General features: G+C 49.4%; 1 protein-coding gene across 2 annotated transcripts in view; it reads right to left on the bottom strand.

Annotated features, from left to right (window-relative positions):
* LOC141076467 (fatty-acid amide hydrolase 1-like) overlaps nucleotides 1-12,264 on the bottom strand; it is a 213,455-nt gene extending 201,191 nt beyond the window's left edge. The window contains exon 1 of one of the 2 annotated variants that reach the window (XM_073563939.1): nucleotides 12,015-12,264. In XM_073563939.1, coding sequence (XP_073420040.1) covers nucleotides 12,015-12,212 — 198 coding nt within the window. In that variant the 5' untranslated portion in view covers nucleotides 12,213-12,264. The remainder of the gene's footprint in view (nucleotides 1-12,014) is intronic. The other variant, XM_073563938.1, reaches the window with a different exon arrangement.
* Nucleotides 12,265-20,300: the final 8,036 nt, after the last annotated feature.

A 20,300-nucleotide genomic window follows, 5' to 3' on the forward strand; every position in this document is an offset into this window, starting at 1 on the left:
CTTGTTTGGGTTCAGGGTGATTCCGGCCTGGTGGATCCTGTCCAATACTGTCTCTAGGTGATTTAGATGCTCTTCCCATGTCGCACTGTAGATGGCGATGTCATCCAGGTAGGCACAAGCATAGTCCTGGAGACCATCCAGAAGCCAGTCAGCCAGCTTTTGGAAGGTCGCCGGGGCATTCTTCATCCCGAATGGCATAACTCGAAACTGGAATAAGCCGAACGGGGTGACAAATGCCGACTTGGGAATAGCGTCAGGACTAAGGGGAATCTGCCAGTAGCCTTTGCATAGATCGATGGTGGTCAAATACTTTGCCCCCGCCAGCCGGTCTTACAACTCATCCACACGCGGCATGGGGTATGCATCCGTCACTGTTTTCTCATTGAGCCTACGATAGTCTACACAAAACCGTGTAGTCCCATCCTTCTTGGGCACTAACACAACGGGGGATGCCCAGGGACTGACTCTTCAATGACCCCTAAACGCAACATCTCTTGTCGCATCCCCTCTCGTACAGACTCAGGGACGCGGAAGGGGTTTTGTCGCAGGGGGGTCTGATCCTGGGTCTCAACCTTGTGTTGTGCCAGGCGAGTGTACCCTGGTCTCCCCGAAAACATCCGCTGCCTCAACAACTCCTCCGCCTCCTGTCTCTCCCTGGGGTCTAGGTCTTCACCCAAGTGTACCTGGTCCCATGTTTTAGACTTAGTCCTTTCCCTTAAGACATCCGGCAAGGGAAGTCCGGCTAAATCCTCTGCTTCAGGTGCACAGTTGGCCACTACCTCTTCAGGGCGCTCCCGGTAGGGCTCCAGCATATTCACGTGGAACATGCGGATAACCCTGGGGTCGTCACAATCGGCGACATTATAGGTTGTGTCGGCTATTTTCCCCACTACCTGGTAGGGCCCCTGCCATGCAGCTTGGAACTTGTTCTGCTTAGTGGGCTCTAGCACCAGGAACTTCTGTCCTATTTCCAAAGTGCGCTCTCTGGCCCTCCGATCGTACCATATGCGTTGGCGCCGCTGGGTCACCTGCATGTTCTCACGTACAGCCTGAGTCAGCTCCTGTAGGCGGTCCCAGAATTCCAGCTCATAGGGTACAATAGGTACCCCTTCTATGAGGCCCTCCCCTTCCCAGTGTTCCAGCACTAAGTCTAGGGGGTCCGCTTACCCGCCTCCCGTATACCAGCTTGAACGGGGAGAACCCCGTGGATTCTTGGGGCACCTCCTGATATGCAAACAGGAGGTGTGGCAAGAATTTCTCCCAGTCCCTGTAGGTCCTGGTATAAGTCCCAATGAGCTGTTTTAATGTCCTATTAAAGCGTTCACACAACCCATTGGTTTGCGGGTGGTACGGGGCGCTTCTAATGGAATTTACGCTGCACAGCTTCCACAGTTGGTTGGTCACCTCTGCTGTAAACTGGGTACCCTGGTCCGAGGTAATCTTCCGGGGAAATCCAACCCGTGAGAACACCTGGAGCAGGGCGGCCGCCACCATCTCTGCCAGTATGTTAGGTAACGCAACCGCCTCTGGATACCGTGTGGCATAATCTACCACTGTCAATATATATACTTTTTCCCTGACGGACTGGGTTTGGCTAACGGCCCTATCAGATCGACCGCTACTCGGCTAAATGGTTCCTCCACAATGGGGAGGGGGCATAATTTGGCCTTGCATCGATCCCCCCTCTTGCCAATGCGCTGGCAACTGTCACAGGTCTGACAGTAATGACGAACATCATAGGTTACCCCCGGCCAAAAGAAGATTTGTGTCAGACGATGCCTGGTGCGACTGACGCCGAAGTGCCCAGCTAAGGGTATGTCATGAGAGATTCACAGTAGCTCCTACCTATACTTCTTGGGAACTACCAGCTGTCGTTTTATAGTGGGGCTCGTCCCTGTGTGGTGCTGCTCTGTGATCCGGTAGAGGAGTCCCTGCTTCCATACAAACTGTTCCCCTTCCAGTACCCCTCTCCCCTCCTGTGCCTTACCACGATATCCCTCTAATGAAGGATCCTCAAGTAACTCCCTCTTAAGTTCATCTGGGGTGGCCCAAGAAATGTGTCTGGCTATGGGAATACGTGTAGGGCTGGGATGTCTTAGCTGGGCCTCCTCTGAGTGTGATTCCGCCTCCGCAGCTCGAGCTTGTCTCCGGGTGGTCACAGGATATGTCTCAGCCAGAGGGGCCACCGAGAATGCAGACAACATGGGCTCTAAGTCATTTCCCAGCAAGACGTCTGCAGGCAAATTCTCCATCAAGCCGACCTCAACAAGGCCATCTCCGACTGCCCAGTTCAGGTGAATCTTGGCAGTGGGCAGTCGATGTATGGCTCCCACTGCTACACGGACTGCCACTGTCCGGTCCGTCTTCTCTTGGCCCCGGACGAGATGAGGCTTCACAAAGGTCAAAGTTGCTCCGGAATTTCTTAGTCCCTGCATACGTTTCCCATTAACCCACACGACCTGTCGATGCTGTTGTCGATTATCTGCCCGGGCTGCCTGCACGGGGTCTACTTCATGCAGCACTTCCTCCATCTCTTCCACCCCTTGGTTAGACGTAGCCCCCAATGCCGGGTCAGCTTCGCCTTGGTAGCAGTGTACAGCAGCCCGGCTGAAGGTAGCTGTTCCCGCCTTTGGCCACTGGGTATGCTGAGTCCGGTTGGGACATTGTCTTTGCAGGTGGCCCGGCTGACGGCAAGTGTGGCATCGCGCCCCAGGGGGACTGTGGTAGGCCGGGTTTCTAGCTGGTCCCCCTACAATCTTCGGTGATTTGGGGCCCTCCAGGTCCATGGGCGGGCCCCTAGTGACCATTTTTGATCCGGACAACTGCAGCCTCCTGGCATCATGATGTTCATCGGCCAGACGAGCGGCTTCCTCAAGAGTCGTTGGCCGCCTGTCCCGAAGCCATTCCTGTGTCTCGGGGGTTAGTCCATTAAAGAATTGTTCTAACAAGAAGAGCTGGAGGACGTCCTCACTAGTGGTTGCTTGGCTCCCTTGTACCCACTGTAGCAGTGACCGCCGTAATTTACAGGCCCATTCAGCGTGGGTATCGGTTACGCGTTTTATAAGTCCGCGGAACTTTTGGCGGTAGGCTTTTGGTGTCAGCGCATACCGGGCCAAGATCACTTCTTTGATCCGCTCATAGTCCATACAGTCCTCATCAGGTACCGTGCGATAGGCGTCCGCTGCCCGGCCTGGTAGCTTGCTGGCCAGAATCTGAACCCGTTCCTCCGGCTTCACTTGATGAAGGGCACACTGCCGCTCAAAGTCCTACAGAAAGCCATCAATGTCTTCCTCTGCCTCCCCCAACTGTTGGAAGGCATTATACTGGATCTTTTTGTGGCTTACTCTTGAAGGTACCTGGTCGAAGGCCAGAGCTCCCCCTGCTCGCTGACTCTCCTCTCTCTGCTCTGCCATCTCCATCTTAGCCAGCTCCACTTTGATCCGCTCTGCCATCTCCATCTTGGCTAGCTCTATCCTGGTTCGCTCGGCCATCTTTTCCTTCAGATCAGTACGCACATCAGCCATCACCTCTCGTATGATCTCTACCGCAGGATTTGGGCCATAGAACGCGAGTCAGTTCTTTACCTCCCTCTGGAATTCGGTCTTCTCCACGTTCACATTGGGGGGCGCTGCACTGTTGTGTTCCATGATGGCTGCTATCAAATCCGCTTTTGTTTTGTTGCTGGCGATCAACCCTCGGGCTTCCACCAGATCTTTTAATGTAGTCCTCTTTAACTTCTGGTAGTTGTTTTTCCATTCATTCCTTTCCTCCTGTAGAAGGGGAATCATATTCCGCCACTGCCACCAGTGTAACGGGGTCTACCAAGCTGGGGTACCTCTTTCAGTACCACCCCGTGTTTTCGGAGGTCCGCTCTGCGTTGGCTGGAGTCTGAATGAATGACGCTGGGTGGAATTCCTTGGTTACATGGGCGCATATAAAAGATCACTGCTTCTCCACGTATTTGCAGTCTGACAACACTTTATTCACAGGACACAGAATATATCACACAGATACAGAGGGCCGGCCAATAGAACAGCGGCAGGCCAGACATACATTACAAAAGCCGCAGGTGGCTGGAGCCTGCCGATGTTTACTGTGGGAATTACAAAGGTGGGGGGAGGGCGGACAAAAGGAGAATATCGTGTCCCCTCTGCCCAGGGGCGCAGCCTGTGGGCTGATGCATTAGGGACATGCATCTCACATAGAACCTATTATACATACATATAACTGCACAACATATTCTGGGTGCTGAGTGGTTCTGTAACACGTAACAGCGGTCGGCGTGCACGCCCCTTTTATAGCCCCTGTGACGCCACACAAAGCAAGCCAATCACTTGCATGCCCTTCTCAAAGATGGTGGTGAGCGCTGCCCATGTCATGTTGCCCAGTGTGCCTCCTCCATTATTGGCTGAAAAAAGGCGCTGGAAGAATCATTTGAAATGCGACTTTGGCGCTCTGGTCGCCGACCTCGTGGCCAACCTCATGCTATGGTCGGGTTTCGTTTCATGAAACCCGACTTTAGCGAAAGTCGGCGACTTATGAATTTGACCGACCCGTTTCGCTCAACTCTATCCGTCACTAGTAGAGTGTCCCCAAATCCCCAGAACACTAGCTGCCACCAGCTTCTAGTTCTATATCAATATCGGCTACCCACTAGGTAGCGTGAATTTAGCACAGAGACGTGGCGATAAGTTTATAGAGCAAGGAAAACGGAAATAGTAAATTTTATAGATTTTACTCCAAATAGAATAGGCAGTGTTCACGAAAGATGTTACAAAGAGAGACAGATACAGTATATACGGGCAATTACAAAATATAAATGGATTAAAAGATGAACTTACACATTTCAGTCAATAGCACGCCATGTGGAGAGGGGGCGGAAGGGCGCCTTCCCCAAGGGAAAATGGTTCATCAGCACAGCTATCTCCTAGCTGGCACCCCGGGCAAATAACCCCCCTTTGTCTGGGCCTCTGAGCTTTATACCTATGTCTAAAACCAAGGGTCTCCTCCCTCGATGACATCACGGGGTGGGCTGGTTACGCCCCCTTTAGAAAGTTACTAAAAAACTTCTATTAGTCATATCTCTGGGTGAGAACCTCGGACAAAGACGACAGGGGTAACATAGATTTGCTTACGAGTTTCCCTTTCATTTAAGACTAAACATGCCATGTCTGTGTGGCTCGGTCAAGTCAAAATCCATTTCTCGGCTCCTGCTGGTCGCCGAAATTTCAAAAACCACCCACCGGTGGGTAGTTCAAGTTATGTGGATGCCAAAAATATAGGTTTCCCACCTCTATGAAAAATCTGTGCTATTATATTTGATCTGCAATTAACACTGGAATAGACAAAGAGCCATGTGCTCCTAACCTTCTACTTTCAGTTTCATGTTACACAGCTGCATAGCAAGAGTGAGGGAGAAGTGAACATTCCAGAAAGGAAAGGGAGGGGGCAGAAGGGGGGGGCTGCAGCTTCAGGGTGTGGGGATGTCTGTGAGCTGTGACTGCATGTCATTTCCAAACCAAGGAGATGCAGCAAAGCTCTGTATGTGTGACAAGAATAAAAGTCATATTTCCTGACACCCAAAAAGATCCTAGAGACAGGAAAAAGTTATTTCCAGACTCAGCATAATTAGGGCTACGCATGGCAACGTTTTGCAGCCGGTACAGCCATCAGACACCGGGGAAAGTTTCTGCCCACCAGTAACATGCAGATGTGTCATATTTGGTCTCAAAAGGATGGTCACATCTGAGGGGAACAGATAATGCCCCTGTCATCAACCTGTGATTCCCCCCCAGGCAAAGATATGGACATATAAAAATTTTAATAACTTTTCAAAAGGGGTGTTCGTCCTGTAATCAAGCCCACCAAGTGAGGTCAGCAAGGGAGGAGTCCCTTGGATCTGGGCAAAAGCATAAAGCTGAGAAGCTCAATTGGGGAGGTGTCGGATGCCAGAAGAACCAGCTAAGACGCTGTGCAGATGAAACGTATTCCTTGAGTCTCTCCTCCCCTTTATCGACACGTCCTACCTGGGACATGAGAGAGTAGGTTTCTTATTTTAATCCCTTTTATTTGTGACTGTTGTACATACTGTATTTTGACTCCTTTTGTAATAAATTTTTATTTTTGTAGACACTGCCTGCATTTTCTGGAGTAAACTTAAAAATGTACTAGTTTCGTTCCTTTGCTCTGTGATCGAACCGACACATACTCAGCGCCAAATCCCGCTACCTGTAGGTGGTTCCTGACGCGACATAGGCTTTAAAATCAAATAAGGAACTTGTGGCAGCATAGCGTCCTGGTGATACACACACCGCCCTCACTGCAGAGTGCCCGATAGCCAATACGCGACAAGGCAGCTTTTCCGGCAACTACTTATCCTAGGTGCAGTTCCCACGCTGACCTGAGGGTAAGGGGGCGACAGAGGGATGCAAGTTCCTAACAGGAATTGAAAGTGCTAACAAAAGTTGAGTTATATTCCTCAAACCCTGACATCATTGCTATATAATATAACTGATATCTAGGGAGCGGTGATGTCTCCTCTGTATAATATAACTGATATCTGGGGAGCGGTGATGTCTCCTCTGTATAATATAACTGATATCTGGGGAGCGGTGATGTCTCCTCTGTATAATATAACTGATATCTGGGGAGCGGTGATGTCTCCTCTGTATAATATAACTGATATCTGGGGAGCGGTGATGTCTCCTCTGTATAATATAACTGATATCTGGGGAGCGGTGATGTCTCCTCTGTATAATATAACTGATATCTGGAGAGCGGTGATGTCTCCTCTGTATAATATAACTGATATCTGGAGAGCGGTGATGTCTCCTCTGTATAATATAACTGATATCTGGAGAGCGGCGATGTCTCCTCTGTATAATATAACTGATATCTGGGGAGCGGTGATGTCTCCTCTGTATAATATAACTGATATCTGGGGAGCGGCGATGTCTCCTCTGTATAATATAACTGATATCTGGGGAGCGGTGATGTCTCCTCTGTATAATATAACTGATATCTGGGGAGCGGTGATGTCTCCTCTGTATAATATAACTGATATCTGGGGAGCGGTGATGTCTCCTCTGTATAATATAACTGATATCTGGGGAGCGGCGATGTCTCCTCTGTATAATATAACTGATATCTGGGGAGCGGCGATGTCTCCTCTGTATAATATAACTGATATCTGGGGAGCGGCGATGTCTCCTCTGTATAATATAACTGATATCTGGGGAGCGGTGATGTCTCCTCTGTATAATATAACTGATATCTGGAGAGCGGCGATGTCTCCTCTGTATAATATAACTGATATCTGGGGAGCGGCGATGTCTCCTCTGTATAATATAACTGATATCTGGAGAGCGGTGATGTCTCCTCTGTATAATATAACTGATATCTGGAGAGCGGTGATGTCTCCTCTGTATAATATAACTGATATCTGGGGAGCGGCGATGTCTCCTCTGTATAATATAACTGATATCTGGGGAGCGGTGATGTCTCCTCTGTATAATATAACTGATATCTGGGGAGCGGTGATGTCTCCTCTGTATAATATAACTGATATCTGGGGAGCGGCGATGTCTCCTCTGTATAATATAACTGATATCTGGGGAGCGGCGATGTCTCCTCTGTATAATATAACTGATATCTGGAGAGCGGTGATGTCTCCTCTGTATAATATAACTGATATCTGGGGAGCGGCGATGTCTCCTCTGTATAATATAACTGATATCTGGGGAGCGGTGATGTCTCCTCTGTATAATATAACTGATATCTGGGGAGCGGTGATGTCTCCTCTGTATAATATAACTGATATCTGGAGAGCGGTGATGTCTCCTCTGTATAATATAACTGATATCTGGGGAGCGGTGATGTCTCCTCTGTATAATATAACTGATATCTGGAGAGCGGCGATGTCTCCTCTGTATAATATAACTGATATCTGGAGAGCGGTGATGTCTCCTCTGTATAATATAACTGATATCTGGGGAGCGGTGATGTCTCCTCTGTATAATATAACTGATATCTGGGGAGCGGCGATGTCTCCTCTGTATAATATAACTGATATCTGGGGAGCGGTGATGTCTCCTCTGTATAATATAACTGATATCTGGAGAGCGGTGATGTCTCCTCTGTATAATATAACTGATATCTGGAGAGCGGTGATGTCACCTCTGTATAATATAACTGATATCTGGGGAGCGGCGATGTCTCCTCTGTATAATATAACTGATATCTGGAGAGCGGTGATGTCTCCTCTGTATAATATAACTGATATCTGGGGAGCGGCGATGTCTCCTCTGTATAATATAACTGATATCTGGGGAGCGGTGATGTCTCCTCTGTATAATATAACTGATATCTGGGGAGCGGTGATGTCTCCTCTGTATAATATAACTGATATCTGGGGAGCGGCGATGTCTCCTCTGTATAATATAACTGATATCTGGAGAGCGGTGATGTCTCCTCTGTATAATATAACTGATATCTGGGGAGCGGTGATGTCTCCTCTGTATAATATAACTGATATCTGGGGAGCGGTGATGTCTCCTCTGTATAATATAACTGATATCTGGGGAGCGGTGATGTCTCCTCTGTATAATATAACTGATATCTGGGGAGCGGTGATGTCTCCTCTGTATAATATTACTTATATCTGGGGAGCGGTGATGTCTCCTCTGTATAATATAACTGATATCTGGAGAGCGGTGATGTCTCCTCTGTATAATATAACTGATATCTGGAGAGCGGTGATGTCTCCTCTGTATAATATAACTGATATCTGGGGAGCGGTGATGTCTCCTCTGTATAATATAACTGATATCTGGGGAGCGGTGATGTCTCCTCTGTATAATATAACTGATATCTGGAGAGCGGTGATGTCTCCTCTGTATAATATAACTGATATCTGGAGAGCGGTGATGTCTCCTCTGTATAATATAACTGATATCTGGGGAGCGGTGATGTCTCCTCTGTATAATATAACTGATATCTGGGGAGCGGTGATGTCTCCTCTGTATAATATAACTGATATCTGGGGAGCGGTGATGTTTCCTCTGTATAATATAACTGATATCTGGAGAGCGGTGATGTCTCCTCTGTATAATATAACTGATATCTGGGGAGCGGTGATGTCACCTCTGTATAATATAACTGATATCTGGGGAGCGGCGATGTCTCCTCTGTATAATATAACTGATATCTGGGGAGCGGCGATGTCACCTCTGTATAATATAACTGATATCTGGGGAGCGGCGATGTCTCCTCTGTATAATATAACTGATATCTGGGGAGCGGCGATGTCTCCTCTGTATAATATAACTGATATCTGGGGAGCGGCGATGTCTCCTCTGTATAATATAACTGATATCTGGGGAGCGGCGATGTCTCCTCTGTATAATATAACTGATATCTGGGGAGCGGTGATGTCACCTCTGTATAATATAACTGATATCTGGGGAGCGGCGATGTCTCCTCTGTATAATATAACTGATATCTGGAGAGCGGCGATGTCTCCTCTGTATAATATAACTGATATCTGGGGAGCGGTGATGTCACCTCTGTATAATATAACTGATATCTGGGGAGCGGTGATGTCTCCTCTGTATAATATAACTGATATCTGGGGAGCGGTGATGTCTCCTCTGTATAATATAACTGATATCTGGGGAGCGGTGATGTCTCCTCTGTATAATATAACTGATATCTGGGGAGCGGCGATGTCTCCTCTGTATAATATAACTGATATCTGGGGAGCGGTGATGTCACCTCTGTATAATATAACTGATATCTGGGGAGCGGTGATGTCTCCTCTGTATAATATAACTGATATCTGGGGAGCGGTGATGTCTCCTCTGTATAATATAACTGATATCTGGGGAGCGGCGATGTCTCCTCTGTATAATATAACTGATATCTGGGGAGCTGTGATGTCACCTCTGTATAATATAACTGATATCTGGGGAGCGGCGATGTCTCCTCTGTATAATATAACTGATATCTGGGGAGCGGTGATGTCTCCTCTGTATAATATAACTGATATCTGGAGAGCGGTGATGTCTCCTCTGTATAATATAACTGATATCTGGGGAGCGGTGATGTCTCCTCTGTATAATATAACTGATATCTGGGGAGCGGTGATGTCTCCTCTGTATAATATAACTGATATCTGGAGAGCGGTGATGTCTCCTCTGTATAATATAACTGATATCTGGGGAGCGGCGATGTCTCCTCTGTATAATATAACTGATATCTGGGGAGCGGCGATGTCTCCTCTGTATAATATAACTGATATCTGGGGAGCGGCGATGTCTCCTCTGTATAATATAACTGATATCTGGAGAGCGGCGATGTCACCTCTGTATAATATAACTGATATCTGGGGAGCGGTGATGTCTCCTCTGTATAATATAACTGATATCTGGGGAGCGGTGATGTCTCCTCTGTATAATATAACTGATATCTGGAGAGCGGCGATGTCTCCTCTGTATAATATAACTGATATCTGGGGAGCGGTGATGTCTCCTCTGTATAATATAACTGATATCTGGGGAGCGGTGATGTCTCCTCTGTATAATATAACTGATATCTGGGGAGCGGTGATGTCTCCTCTGTATAATATAACTGATATCTGGAGAGCGGTGATGTCTCCTCTGTATAATATAACTGATATCTGGAGAGCGGTGATGTCTCCTCTGTATAATATAACTGATATCTGGGGAGCGGTGATGTCTCCTCTGTATAATATAACTGATATCTGGGGAGCGGTGATGTCTCCTCTGTATAATATAACTGATATCTGGAGAGCGGTGATGTCTCCTCTGTATAATATAACTGATATCTGGGGAGCGGCGATGTCTCCTCTGTATAATATAACTGATATCTGGGGAGCGGCGATGTCTCCTCTGTATAATATAACTGATATCTGGGGAGCGGCGATGTCTCCTCTGTATAATATAACTGATATCTGGAGAGCGGTGATGTCACCTCTGTATAATATAACTGATATCTGGGGAGCGGCGATGTCACCTCTGTATAATATAACTGATATCTGGGGAGCGGCGATGTCTCCTCTGTATAATATAACTGATATCTGGGGAGCGGCGATGTCTCCTCTGTATAATATAACTGATATCTGGGGAGCGGTGATGTCTCCTCTGTATAATATAACTGATATCTGGGGAGCGGCGATGTCTCCTCTGTATAATATAACTGATATCTGGGGAGCGGCGATGTCTCCTCTGTATAATATAACTGATATCTGGGGAGCGGTGATGTCTCCTCTGTATAATATAACTGATATCTGGGGAGCGGTGATGTCTCCTCTGTATAATATAACTGATATCTGGGGAGCGGTGATGTCTCCTCTGTATAATATAACTGATATCTGGGGAGCGGCGATGTCTCCTCTGTATAATATAACTGATATCTGGGGAGCGGTGATGTCTCCTCTGTATAATATAACTGATATCTGGGGAGCGGCGATGTCTCCTCTGTATAATATAACTGATATCTGGAGAGCGGTGATGTCTCCTCTGTATAATATAACTGATATCTGGGGAGCGGCGATGTCTCCTCTGTATAATATAACTGATATCTGGAGAGCGGCGATGTCTCCTCTGTATAATATAACTGATATCTGGGGAGCGGTGATGTCTCCTCTGTATAATATAACTGATATCTGGGGAGCGGTGATGTCTCCTCTGTATAATATAACTGATATCTGGAGAGCGGTGATGTCTCCTCTGTATAATATAACTGATATCTGGGGAGCGGTGATGTCTCCTCTGTATAATATAACTGATATCTGGGGAGCGGTGATGTCTCCTCTGTATAATATAACTGATATCTGGGGAGCGGTGATGTCTCCTCTGTATAATATAACTGATATCTGGAGAGCGGTGATGTCTCCTCTGTATAATATAACTGATATCTGGGGAGCGGTGATGTCACTGCTCTAGGCCGTTATTACACTGTATGATATACGGAGGCGCAGTACAATATATGGTCACCTGCTCGCTGAGTCGCGCCTGTGTCTTCTCCATTCTCGATAGAGCCGCCTCTCTTCTCTCCCGGGCAAATTCAATCTTATTCTGCACCCTCCTCCTGGCCAGCCATCGAGAGAGCAGGCACAGGGAAGCAGCTGAACAGCCAAGAAGCAGACACAGAACACGCGGCTCCTGAACATCCAGAACACTCAGCACCGACATAATGACGGAGACTACACTCAGGACAGAGCAGCAGCATACAGCCAATACAGGAAGAACACGCCCACAGCCAATCACAGACCGGTAATACAGTGAGAACACGACCACAGCCAATCACAGCTTAAAAAGGGTGACTGTAGGACAGGAGACTTCAATCCAGGGTCGGCTGCAGGTTTTTTTATGGACCCGGGCGAAAGAGTCTCAGTGGCCCCCCCCTTTAACACATGCCATGATTCATGCCGTGTGGCATTCGTGGTGCCGGCCAAAAACGGACTTTTCTCCGTGTGGATCACACGGACACGCGTGTGATCCACACGGACACACGCTCTGTGGCAAAACACGTTCATGTGAAGGAGGCTATTGATTAGTAGTGTACGTATGAAAGAAAGATGAGATAGAAATGACAGAGAGAGAAAGAAAGAGAAAAAGAAAGATTAGAGAAAGAGTGGACAGAAAAAAAGAACAGAGAGAAAAAAAAAGAATAAAGAAAGAAGGGGAAGAACAGAGAGAAACAAAGAAAGAAAGAGAAAAAACAGCGAAAGAAAGAGGGGAAAGCAAGAACAGAGAGAAAGAAAGGGGAAGAAAGAGAGCAGAGAAAGAAAGAACACAGTGAGAGAAAGAACAGAGAGAGAGAAAGAAAGAGGGGAAGGAAAGAGAAAGAAACAGAGAGAGAGAGTTGAGAGAATAAAACAAAGAGGGGAAGAAAGAACAGAGAGAAAGAAAGGGGTAAAATAGAACAGAGAAGGGGAGAGAAAAGGCGAGAAAAGAGAGGGAGAGAGAAAGAAAGAGGGGAAAGAAAGAAGGAAGAGAGAGAGAGAAAAAAGGGGAAAAGAACAGAGAGAGAAAGAGGGGAAAAAAGAGAGAACAGAGAGAGAAAGAACAGGGGAAAAAAATAAAGAGGGGAAGAAAGAACAGAGCGAAAGAAAGAACAGAGAGAAAGATAGAGGGGCAAGAAAGAACAGAGAAAGAAAAAGAGAGGGGTAAAAAAGAACAGATAGAGAGAAAAAAAGAGGGGAAAGAACAGAGAGGAAGAGGGGAGAGAAAGAAAGAACAGAGAGAAAGAAAGCGGAGCCGCGTGTGTACGAGGTGTGGGGAGCGGAGCCGTGTGTGTACGAGGTGTACGAAACGGAGCCCTGTGTGTACAAAGTGTATGGAGCGGAGCACAGCCGGGTGTGTACGGGGTGTACAGAGTGAAGCCGCGTGTGTACAAGGTGTACGGAGCGGAGCCGTGTGTTTACGAGGCATACAAACCGGAATGAGGTGAAGGAGGTGATTTCAGGAGGAGATTGTGACGGAACCATGGAGGCACTTCAGGGAATGCTTCAGATCCATCACGCGTCCTCCGACAGCGCGGACAGCAGGATCGCCTTGGAATCAGGGATGCCGGACATGTGAGCGGATCATGATATGTCCTGCATAGGGAGGCTCATGTGGGCATTACAATGGGAGCCGGGCTGCTATGGTATCTTTATAGAATCTTTCTCTCTCTGTTCTCTTTCTTTCCCTTCTTTCCCTCTGTTCTTTCTTTCCCTCTCTCTCTGTTTTCTTTCCTCTCTTTCTTTCTCTGTTCTTTCTTTCTCTCTCTGTTCTTTCCCCTCATTCTTTCCCCTTTTTTTCTTTATTTCTCTCTCTGTTCCTTCCCTTCTTTCTCTCTCCCTCTGTTCTTTCTTTCCCTTCTTTCTCTCTCCCTCTCTGTTCTTTTTTACCCCTTTCTCTCTGTTCTTTCTTTCCCCTCTTTCTCTCTGTTCTTTCTTTCTTCTTTTCTTTCTCTCTCTGCTCTTTCTTTCCCATCTTTCTTTCTCTCGCTGTTTTTTCTTTCTTTCCCCTCTTTCTTTCTCTCTCTGTTCCTCCCCCTCTTTCTTTCTCTATTCTGTGTCTTTCCCCTTTCTTTTTTCTCTCTGTTCTTTCTTTCTCTCTCTGTCCTTTCTCATCTTTCTTTCATACGTACATTACTAATCAATAGCCTACTTCACATGAACGTGTTTTGCCACAGAGCGTGTGTCCGTGTGGATCACATGCTTCTGTGCAGGGAACAGTGCAGGGGGTGAGGCTGTGGAGGTACTCACGGCGCCGGACATAGGGGATCCCGTGGAGTTTCCCTCCCTGCCTGCTGCGGCTAAGCCGGTTATCACCGGGGCCGAGGAGAGCGGGGGGATGTCCATACCATTGGAAAAGGGGGAAGGTGTGGGCAGACTCCATCCCTGCTCACTGCAGCTGAGCCGGCCGACGCCGGGGCTGTGGGGGGAAGGGCCGAGGAGCATGGTGCGGCGAAAGGGGGGTGCACTGTTGTGACAGGGGCGCAGTGCGCCTCAACAGAGGAGAGGAGGCGCGCAGCTGAGACAGAGCCACGGGAAAAAAAACACTGTGCGCTCTGCCGTGACGGGGGGACAGCATGCCCCTAAACGTGATACCAGCACCCCGAAGTCTGTGGCTACAGGGCAGGCAGCCCAGGACAATAAGGGGCACAGTGCTCCAAAAGAACTGCACAATGTCAGCACTGAGCTAATTAAAACGGGTGTGGTGCTGCACCCCTCCCCCGACCCAGCAGGTGTGAGTGCAGAGACTGCAGACACAAGGGAGGAGGGAATGGATGTGACTGTGGAAGGTGCAGAGAACAGTGGTAATGGGGTGAATGATGGGAGTAGTAGTGGAGTGAATGATGGGACAAGTGGCGGAGTGAATGATAGGAGTTGTGGAGCCGCAAATGATGGGAGTACTGCTGGAGTGAATGGTGGGAGTTGTGGTGCTGCAAATGATGGGAGTATTGGTGGAGTGAATGAGGAGAGCAGCACTGGTGTTGGTGGAGGGGAAGTAGGTAGTGGTCCCACTGCCCCCTCAGCGGTGGCGAGGGTTTCAGCCCCTAGCTATTGGGGGCTGTCACTGCTGGGGGCAGTAGTGCGCCCTTGTCTGGTGGCCCCGAGGACGGTGACTTGCAGCAGCGCTTCCTGGCCGCCCTGAAGAAAGGGGAGAGTTCCATCAATGTAGAGGGGAGGGAGGTTGATCTGTCTTTCTGGATAGAGAGACACGGTCTTTCCGCCTTCCGAGATAGAGGGGCAGAGACTGTCTGGTCTCTGCCAACACCGGGGCAGAGGAGTAACCGTAGGAACGTGGCCCGTCTCCAGTGGGTAAGCAAGGATGCCTGTCCTGATCGGTCAAAGGTTGCTGAGCTCCTGCTGGGGATGGGCTTCGCGGCATATGATATCTTTGCCTTGATCCATCCCTATGGGACCTCCTACTTCGATGTCAGCTTCGTGGGACCGGAGGGCCTTGAGCTTTTTTGGTCTCGCCATGAGCTGGCTCGGGGTCGCCCCGAATGGCAAGGTTTCGTCCCTGTCGCAATATCCCGCCAGAACTCGGTCAGGAAGGTGACCGTTTTGACCAGTAACGAGTCACTTTCCTGCATGGACATCTCCACCTGGATTGGTCGATATAGCGACATCGTCGGCATTCCTGAGAAGACCCGCGACGACCATGGTATCTGGTCAGGGGCCTGGACCTTCATGGTGAAATTGAAGGTTTCAGGAAACACTGTTACCCATATACCTTCCTCTACATTTTTGGGGCAGCCTAAGGTCTGTCACAGGTGCGGCTGCCCACCACACTTCAGTGCGCAGTGTACCACCCAGAAATGCGCACTGTGTGGGGACCTTGGCCATCTCGCTGCTACCTGTGGCAGGATTAGGTGTAACTTGTGTGGTGACCTCGGTCATCCATTCAGTTGCTGTCCGCGTTCCTTTGCCAATGCAGTCCTAAAGCGGCGAGTGCGGGACAGGCGAAAGCCGGGACTATTCTTGCCGGTGAAGGGACCAGTAGGGGAGGAGGAGGCAGAGAACCGGTGAGGAGCAAGCTGCCGCCATCAAACATCAGGCGGCAGGAGCAACGCCATGGGAACAGGGGGCAGGGAGTAATGACCCTAAACCCTGACCCGGGTACTTCACTTGCAGCTGAGGATCCTAAAGACAGCGAATTGAGTGAGGAAGTCAGGAGACTTGAAAGGGAGGAGCAGGCGGACGCCATGTCCTCCCAGGAACCCTCATCCGGTGACAGTCTGGATGAGGGAGAGGGGGAATGGTCACAACAAAGGAAAAAGGGTAACCGGAAAACAACCAAGGGTAAGAGTGGGTCCGGGTCTCGAGCCTCTGCTCTGGAGTGCGACCCCTCTGATTCTCTAGCCCTGATCCAGGTGCCATTGGAAGGTCCAGCCGCCCCCCCTCTGGTGGATCTCTCCAACCGGTTCAGGGCCCTCCAGGACTCCCCTGCAGAGGGGGAGGACGGGAGCCCGGAGCTGGAGGTTGCGGACAAGGATGTTGGGGCTCAGGGGGTCGCTGAGTCTTCTTCTCAGGGAGCAATTAAAGGGCCCTCTGGGGGGGGGGACTACCTCGGGACCACCAGACAAGGGCCAGAGTGTACGTAAGGAGAGAATGGATGAGTCTGTGTCTTAAGCGCACTAAAAGCTCATCATTGTTTGAGGAAGAGGGTGAAGCTGTTGGGGGTGGGAAGAAAAAGGCTATCTAATCCAATCAATCATGATGGCGGCACCCACACCGTTGAAGCTGGCAACCATTAATGTTGCCAGCATAAAGTCAGAAGCGGCAAGGTACACGGCCTTTTATTTTCTCGGCCAACTTGATGCCGACATTTTGTTTTTGCAGGAGACCAGGTTGACTGACCTATCAACCATGCATAAAGCAAGGAGGGAGTGGAGGCATGGGCCCTTCCTACTGGCCTCTTGCGGCTGAGCCGTATAGCGGGGTGGCGGTCCTTTTTAAGACTGCAGCGGTTGAATGCAGACGATTAATTGAATTAGAAATGGGGAGATGCTTGATCCTAGATGTCTCCATGGGGGGACAGGAGCTTCGGCTCATTAACATCTACGGTCCCCAATCCAAGTGGGACCGCAAATGTCTCTTCATGAAGATTAAACCTTTCTTATTTTCAAGTCGGCAGGTGGTCTTTGGAGGGGATTTCAACAACGTCACGAGACCCTGTGATAGAGGAGGTTCTGGGGACCGGCTGACTTATGATTGCGTTGCGCTAAACTGGATAGTAAGTGAGGCACGCCTAGTGGATGTCCACATCTGCCACAACACAGGCAACACAGGATTCACCTTTTTTTAGAGGTAGTCAGTGCAGGTCTAGGATAGATAGGTTTTATTTGAAGGAGGAAGCCGTCTCCTCGCCGTTGTGGAGGTGGAGTTCTCTGACCAGTTTGATTATGTTTTCTCTGAAAGTTACAGAGATTCCTAGGATGGGAAGAGGTTATTGGAAGCTGAATTCATCACTCCTTGAGGAAGAAGCTGTAAGACGGTCTTTTGAGGATTTTCTTCAGAGCCAGGTACCGCTGCTGGGCCTAAGTAACACTAAGTCAGAGTGGTGGGAGATGTTCAAACATCGGGTGGCGAAATTCTTCCGGCAACTCTCGAACCTCAGAAGCCTGAACAGGGATCGCCTGTATCGGAGCCTGAGGAGGAGACTCGAGCATCTTGTCTCGACTGGAGGTAGCCGCGAGGAGATCTCCGGTGTGAAGTCCTTGCTGAAGAGGTGTCAGTACGATAGGCACGCATCTTTGGTTTTCGAGAGGGACTACGGGAAGTACTACTCGCCGACCCTTACAGAAGCTGCAAGGTGTCAGTGAATAGTAAGATAGTGACGGGGCTGATGGACAGTACGGGATCCTTGAAGAGGTCCAGATCAGGGATCTTGGAGGTCGTCAGTTCATACTACTCACACCTTTTGGGAAGGAGGGAACTGGATCGTGACAGGATGTCGGCTTTCCTGGCTGAAGCTGTTCCGGAGCCAGGGGCTGACCTCTCGCTGGACGTTTTAGCAGAAGCGATCAAAGAAGAGGAAGCAAGACTGGCTATCGATGGGCTCAGGCCCATAAAATCACCATGTCCGGACGGCTTAACATCCGAGTTCTTTAGGACCTTTAGGGACTCCTTGGTCCCCCTCTTGACTCAGGTGTTTAATGAGTGTCTCTCCTCGGGCACCCTGCCGAGATCATTAAGGAGGTCAGCTTTGATCATTTTGTCAAAGGGTAAGGATCCGTCACGCATTGAGAATTGGTGTCCCATAGCAATTCTCAATGTGGACAGGAAGGTTTTGGCTAAGATTCTTTTCAACAGGCTGGTGAAGTTTGCGCCGCGGCTCCTTTCGAAGGCTCAGAACTGTTGCGTTCCTGGCCGTAGCACTTTCAGTGCTGTTCTGCGTGTCCGAGAGGCCGTGGAGCAAGGCAGGGCGGGCCTTTGGAAGGGGTTCCTGCTGACCCTGGATCAGGCAAAGGCTTTTGATCGGGTTGACCACGAGTACCTCTGGTCCACTCTTTTGAGGTACGGTCTGCCTGGGGGGTTTGTGGACTGGCTTAAGACCTTATACGCTGGGGCTGAGACTTTCCCTCTGGTAAATGGGTAGATTGGACAACCTTTCGGGGTAGGATCTGGTGTCCGTCAGGGCTGCCCTCTTAGCCCTTTGCTTTATGCGTTTGCGATCGATCCCTTCCTCAGAAGGGTCGAGTGTGGACCGTTGGCGGGGGTGAGGATGGGCGGGGTGGCCCCAGAGGCTATCCTGAGGGTAGTGGCCCACGAGGACGATGTCACCGTTTTTGTTTCTTCACGAGAGGAGGCGAGGGTGGTGATGTCAGAAGTGGAGAGCTACTCGGAGGCTTCCAGGTCCAAGGTCAACCAGGACAAGTGTGAGAGTCTCTGGCTAGGAGGCGGGAATCCCGGGTTTGATCTTCCGGACCCCCTCCCCGAACCCCAAGAACACGCCAAAGTCCTAGGCATCGAATTTGGCCAGGGTGATTACCCCACGAAAAACTGGGAAGGCAGAATCAAAGGTGTCGCTCAAAAAGTGGACCAATGGAAGGGTTGGTCTTTGACCCTGAGGGAAAGGGTTGGCCTGTGCAAAGCTTTCCTGCTCCCCTTACTAATCTACCTGGGCAGCGTCTGTGTCTTGCCAGAGCCTCTCTGGACTCGGGTCTAGTCTGTTCTTTCAGATGTTATGGGGGAATAGACTGAACCTAGTCAAGCGGGAGGTCACTTACCGCACGAGGAGACTAGGGGGGTTGAATATGGTGAACCCCGTGGTGTTCCTTGTGAACACCTTTTTGAAGGTCAACGTGGCAAACCTCTGGAAAGAGAGGGCTCCTCCGTGGGTATTCTCCTGCAAGGGATGGTTTCAGCCTTTCTTCCAGGAATGGGAGACAGGGGGAAGATTGAAGGATCTTCGCACACCGCATGGGCATCTCCCGGCTTATGTTACCCCGGTTCTGAAGATGATGCGCCGGTGGGGTCTGGGAATGTGGGAGGTGAGGTCCCTCCCGAGGAAACTCCTCGACATGCGGGTCTTGCTTTCGCATTTTCAGAGTCCATTGGTCCTCAAGGACTGCCCAAGTCGGGATCTAGAGGTTGGGTTGAGTTTGTTAAATTCTAATAGGATCCCCAAGTACTGGGACTTGACTTGGCGCTGCTTCCAAGGTAAGTTGTATGTGAGGGACAATCTGAAGTACAGGAGCTCCGAGGACAGGAATTACCCCCGTGAGGCTGGTGCCAACATGCTTAAAAGCATGGAGCACTTCCTGCTTCATTGTCCCTTTAATACAGAGGTGTACAACAGGGTGGGAGCTTCCATTGGTTGGCCGCGGCTGGCTACGCTGTCCTATGCCGAGTGGGCCTATGGAGCATTCGGAGACCTCGGGAGAAGGGACAGAGTCACTTTATTTATGGTCAGCGCAGTGGTCAGGTACTTCACGTGGAACGCACGAGTTTGTTTCGACGCAGAGTAAAATCCTCCGTGTAGACGACGTTTATAGCAGCATCCTAGGTGCCCTGGTGAAGGTCCGTTCTCTGGAGTATGAAAGACTGGGTGCCCGGAGGGCGGCCCATCTCTGGAGGGGTTTCTCCTTCGGGGTGCCTTAGTCCGTTAGTACTCCTATATCCTGGTGGTGGGCTGATGCCTTTTCACTCTAGAGTTTTGTTTTGAATTTCAGTCTCCTGAATAGAAGGTTTGCAAGCATCGAACTTGAGCCTTAAGTGGTGAGTATGTAGGTTATGTTCTGTAACGTTGGTTTATGTATATATTGTATATAGTGTA

This window comes from Dendrobates tinctorius, unplaced genomic scaffold, assembly GCF_039654945.1.
Source record: "Dendrobates tinctorius isolate UK_male_01 unplaced genomic scaffold, ASM3965494v1 ptg000410l, whole genome shotgun sequence".
NCBI classification, from domain to species: domain Eukaryota; kingdom Metazoa; phylum Chordata; class Amphibia; order Anura; family Dendrobatidae; genus Dendrobates; species Dendrobates tinctorius.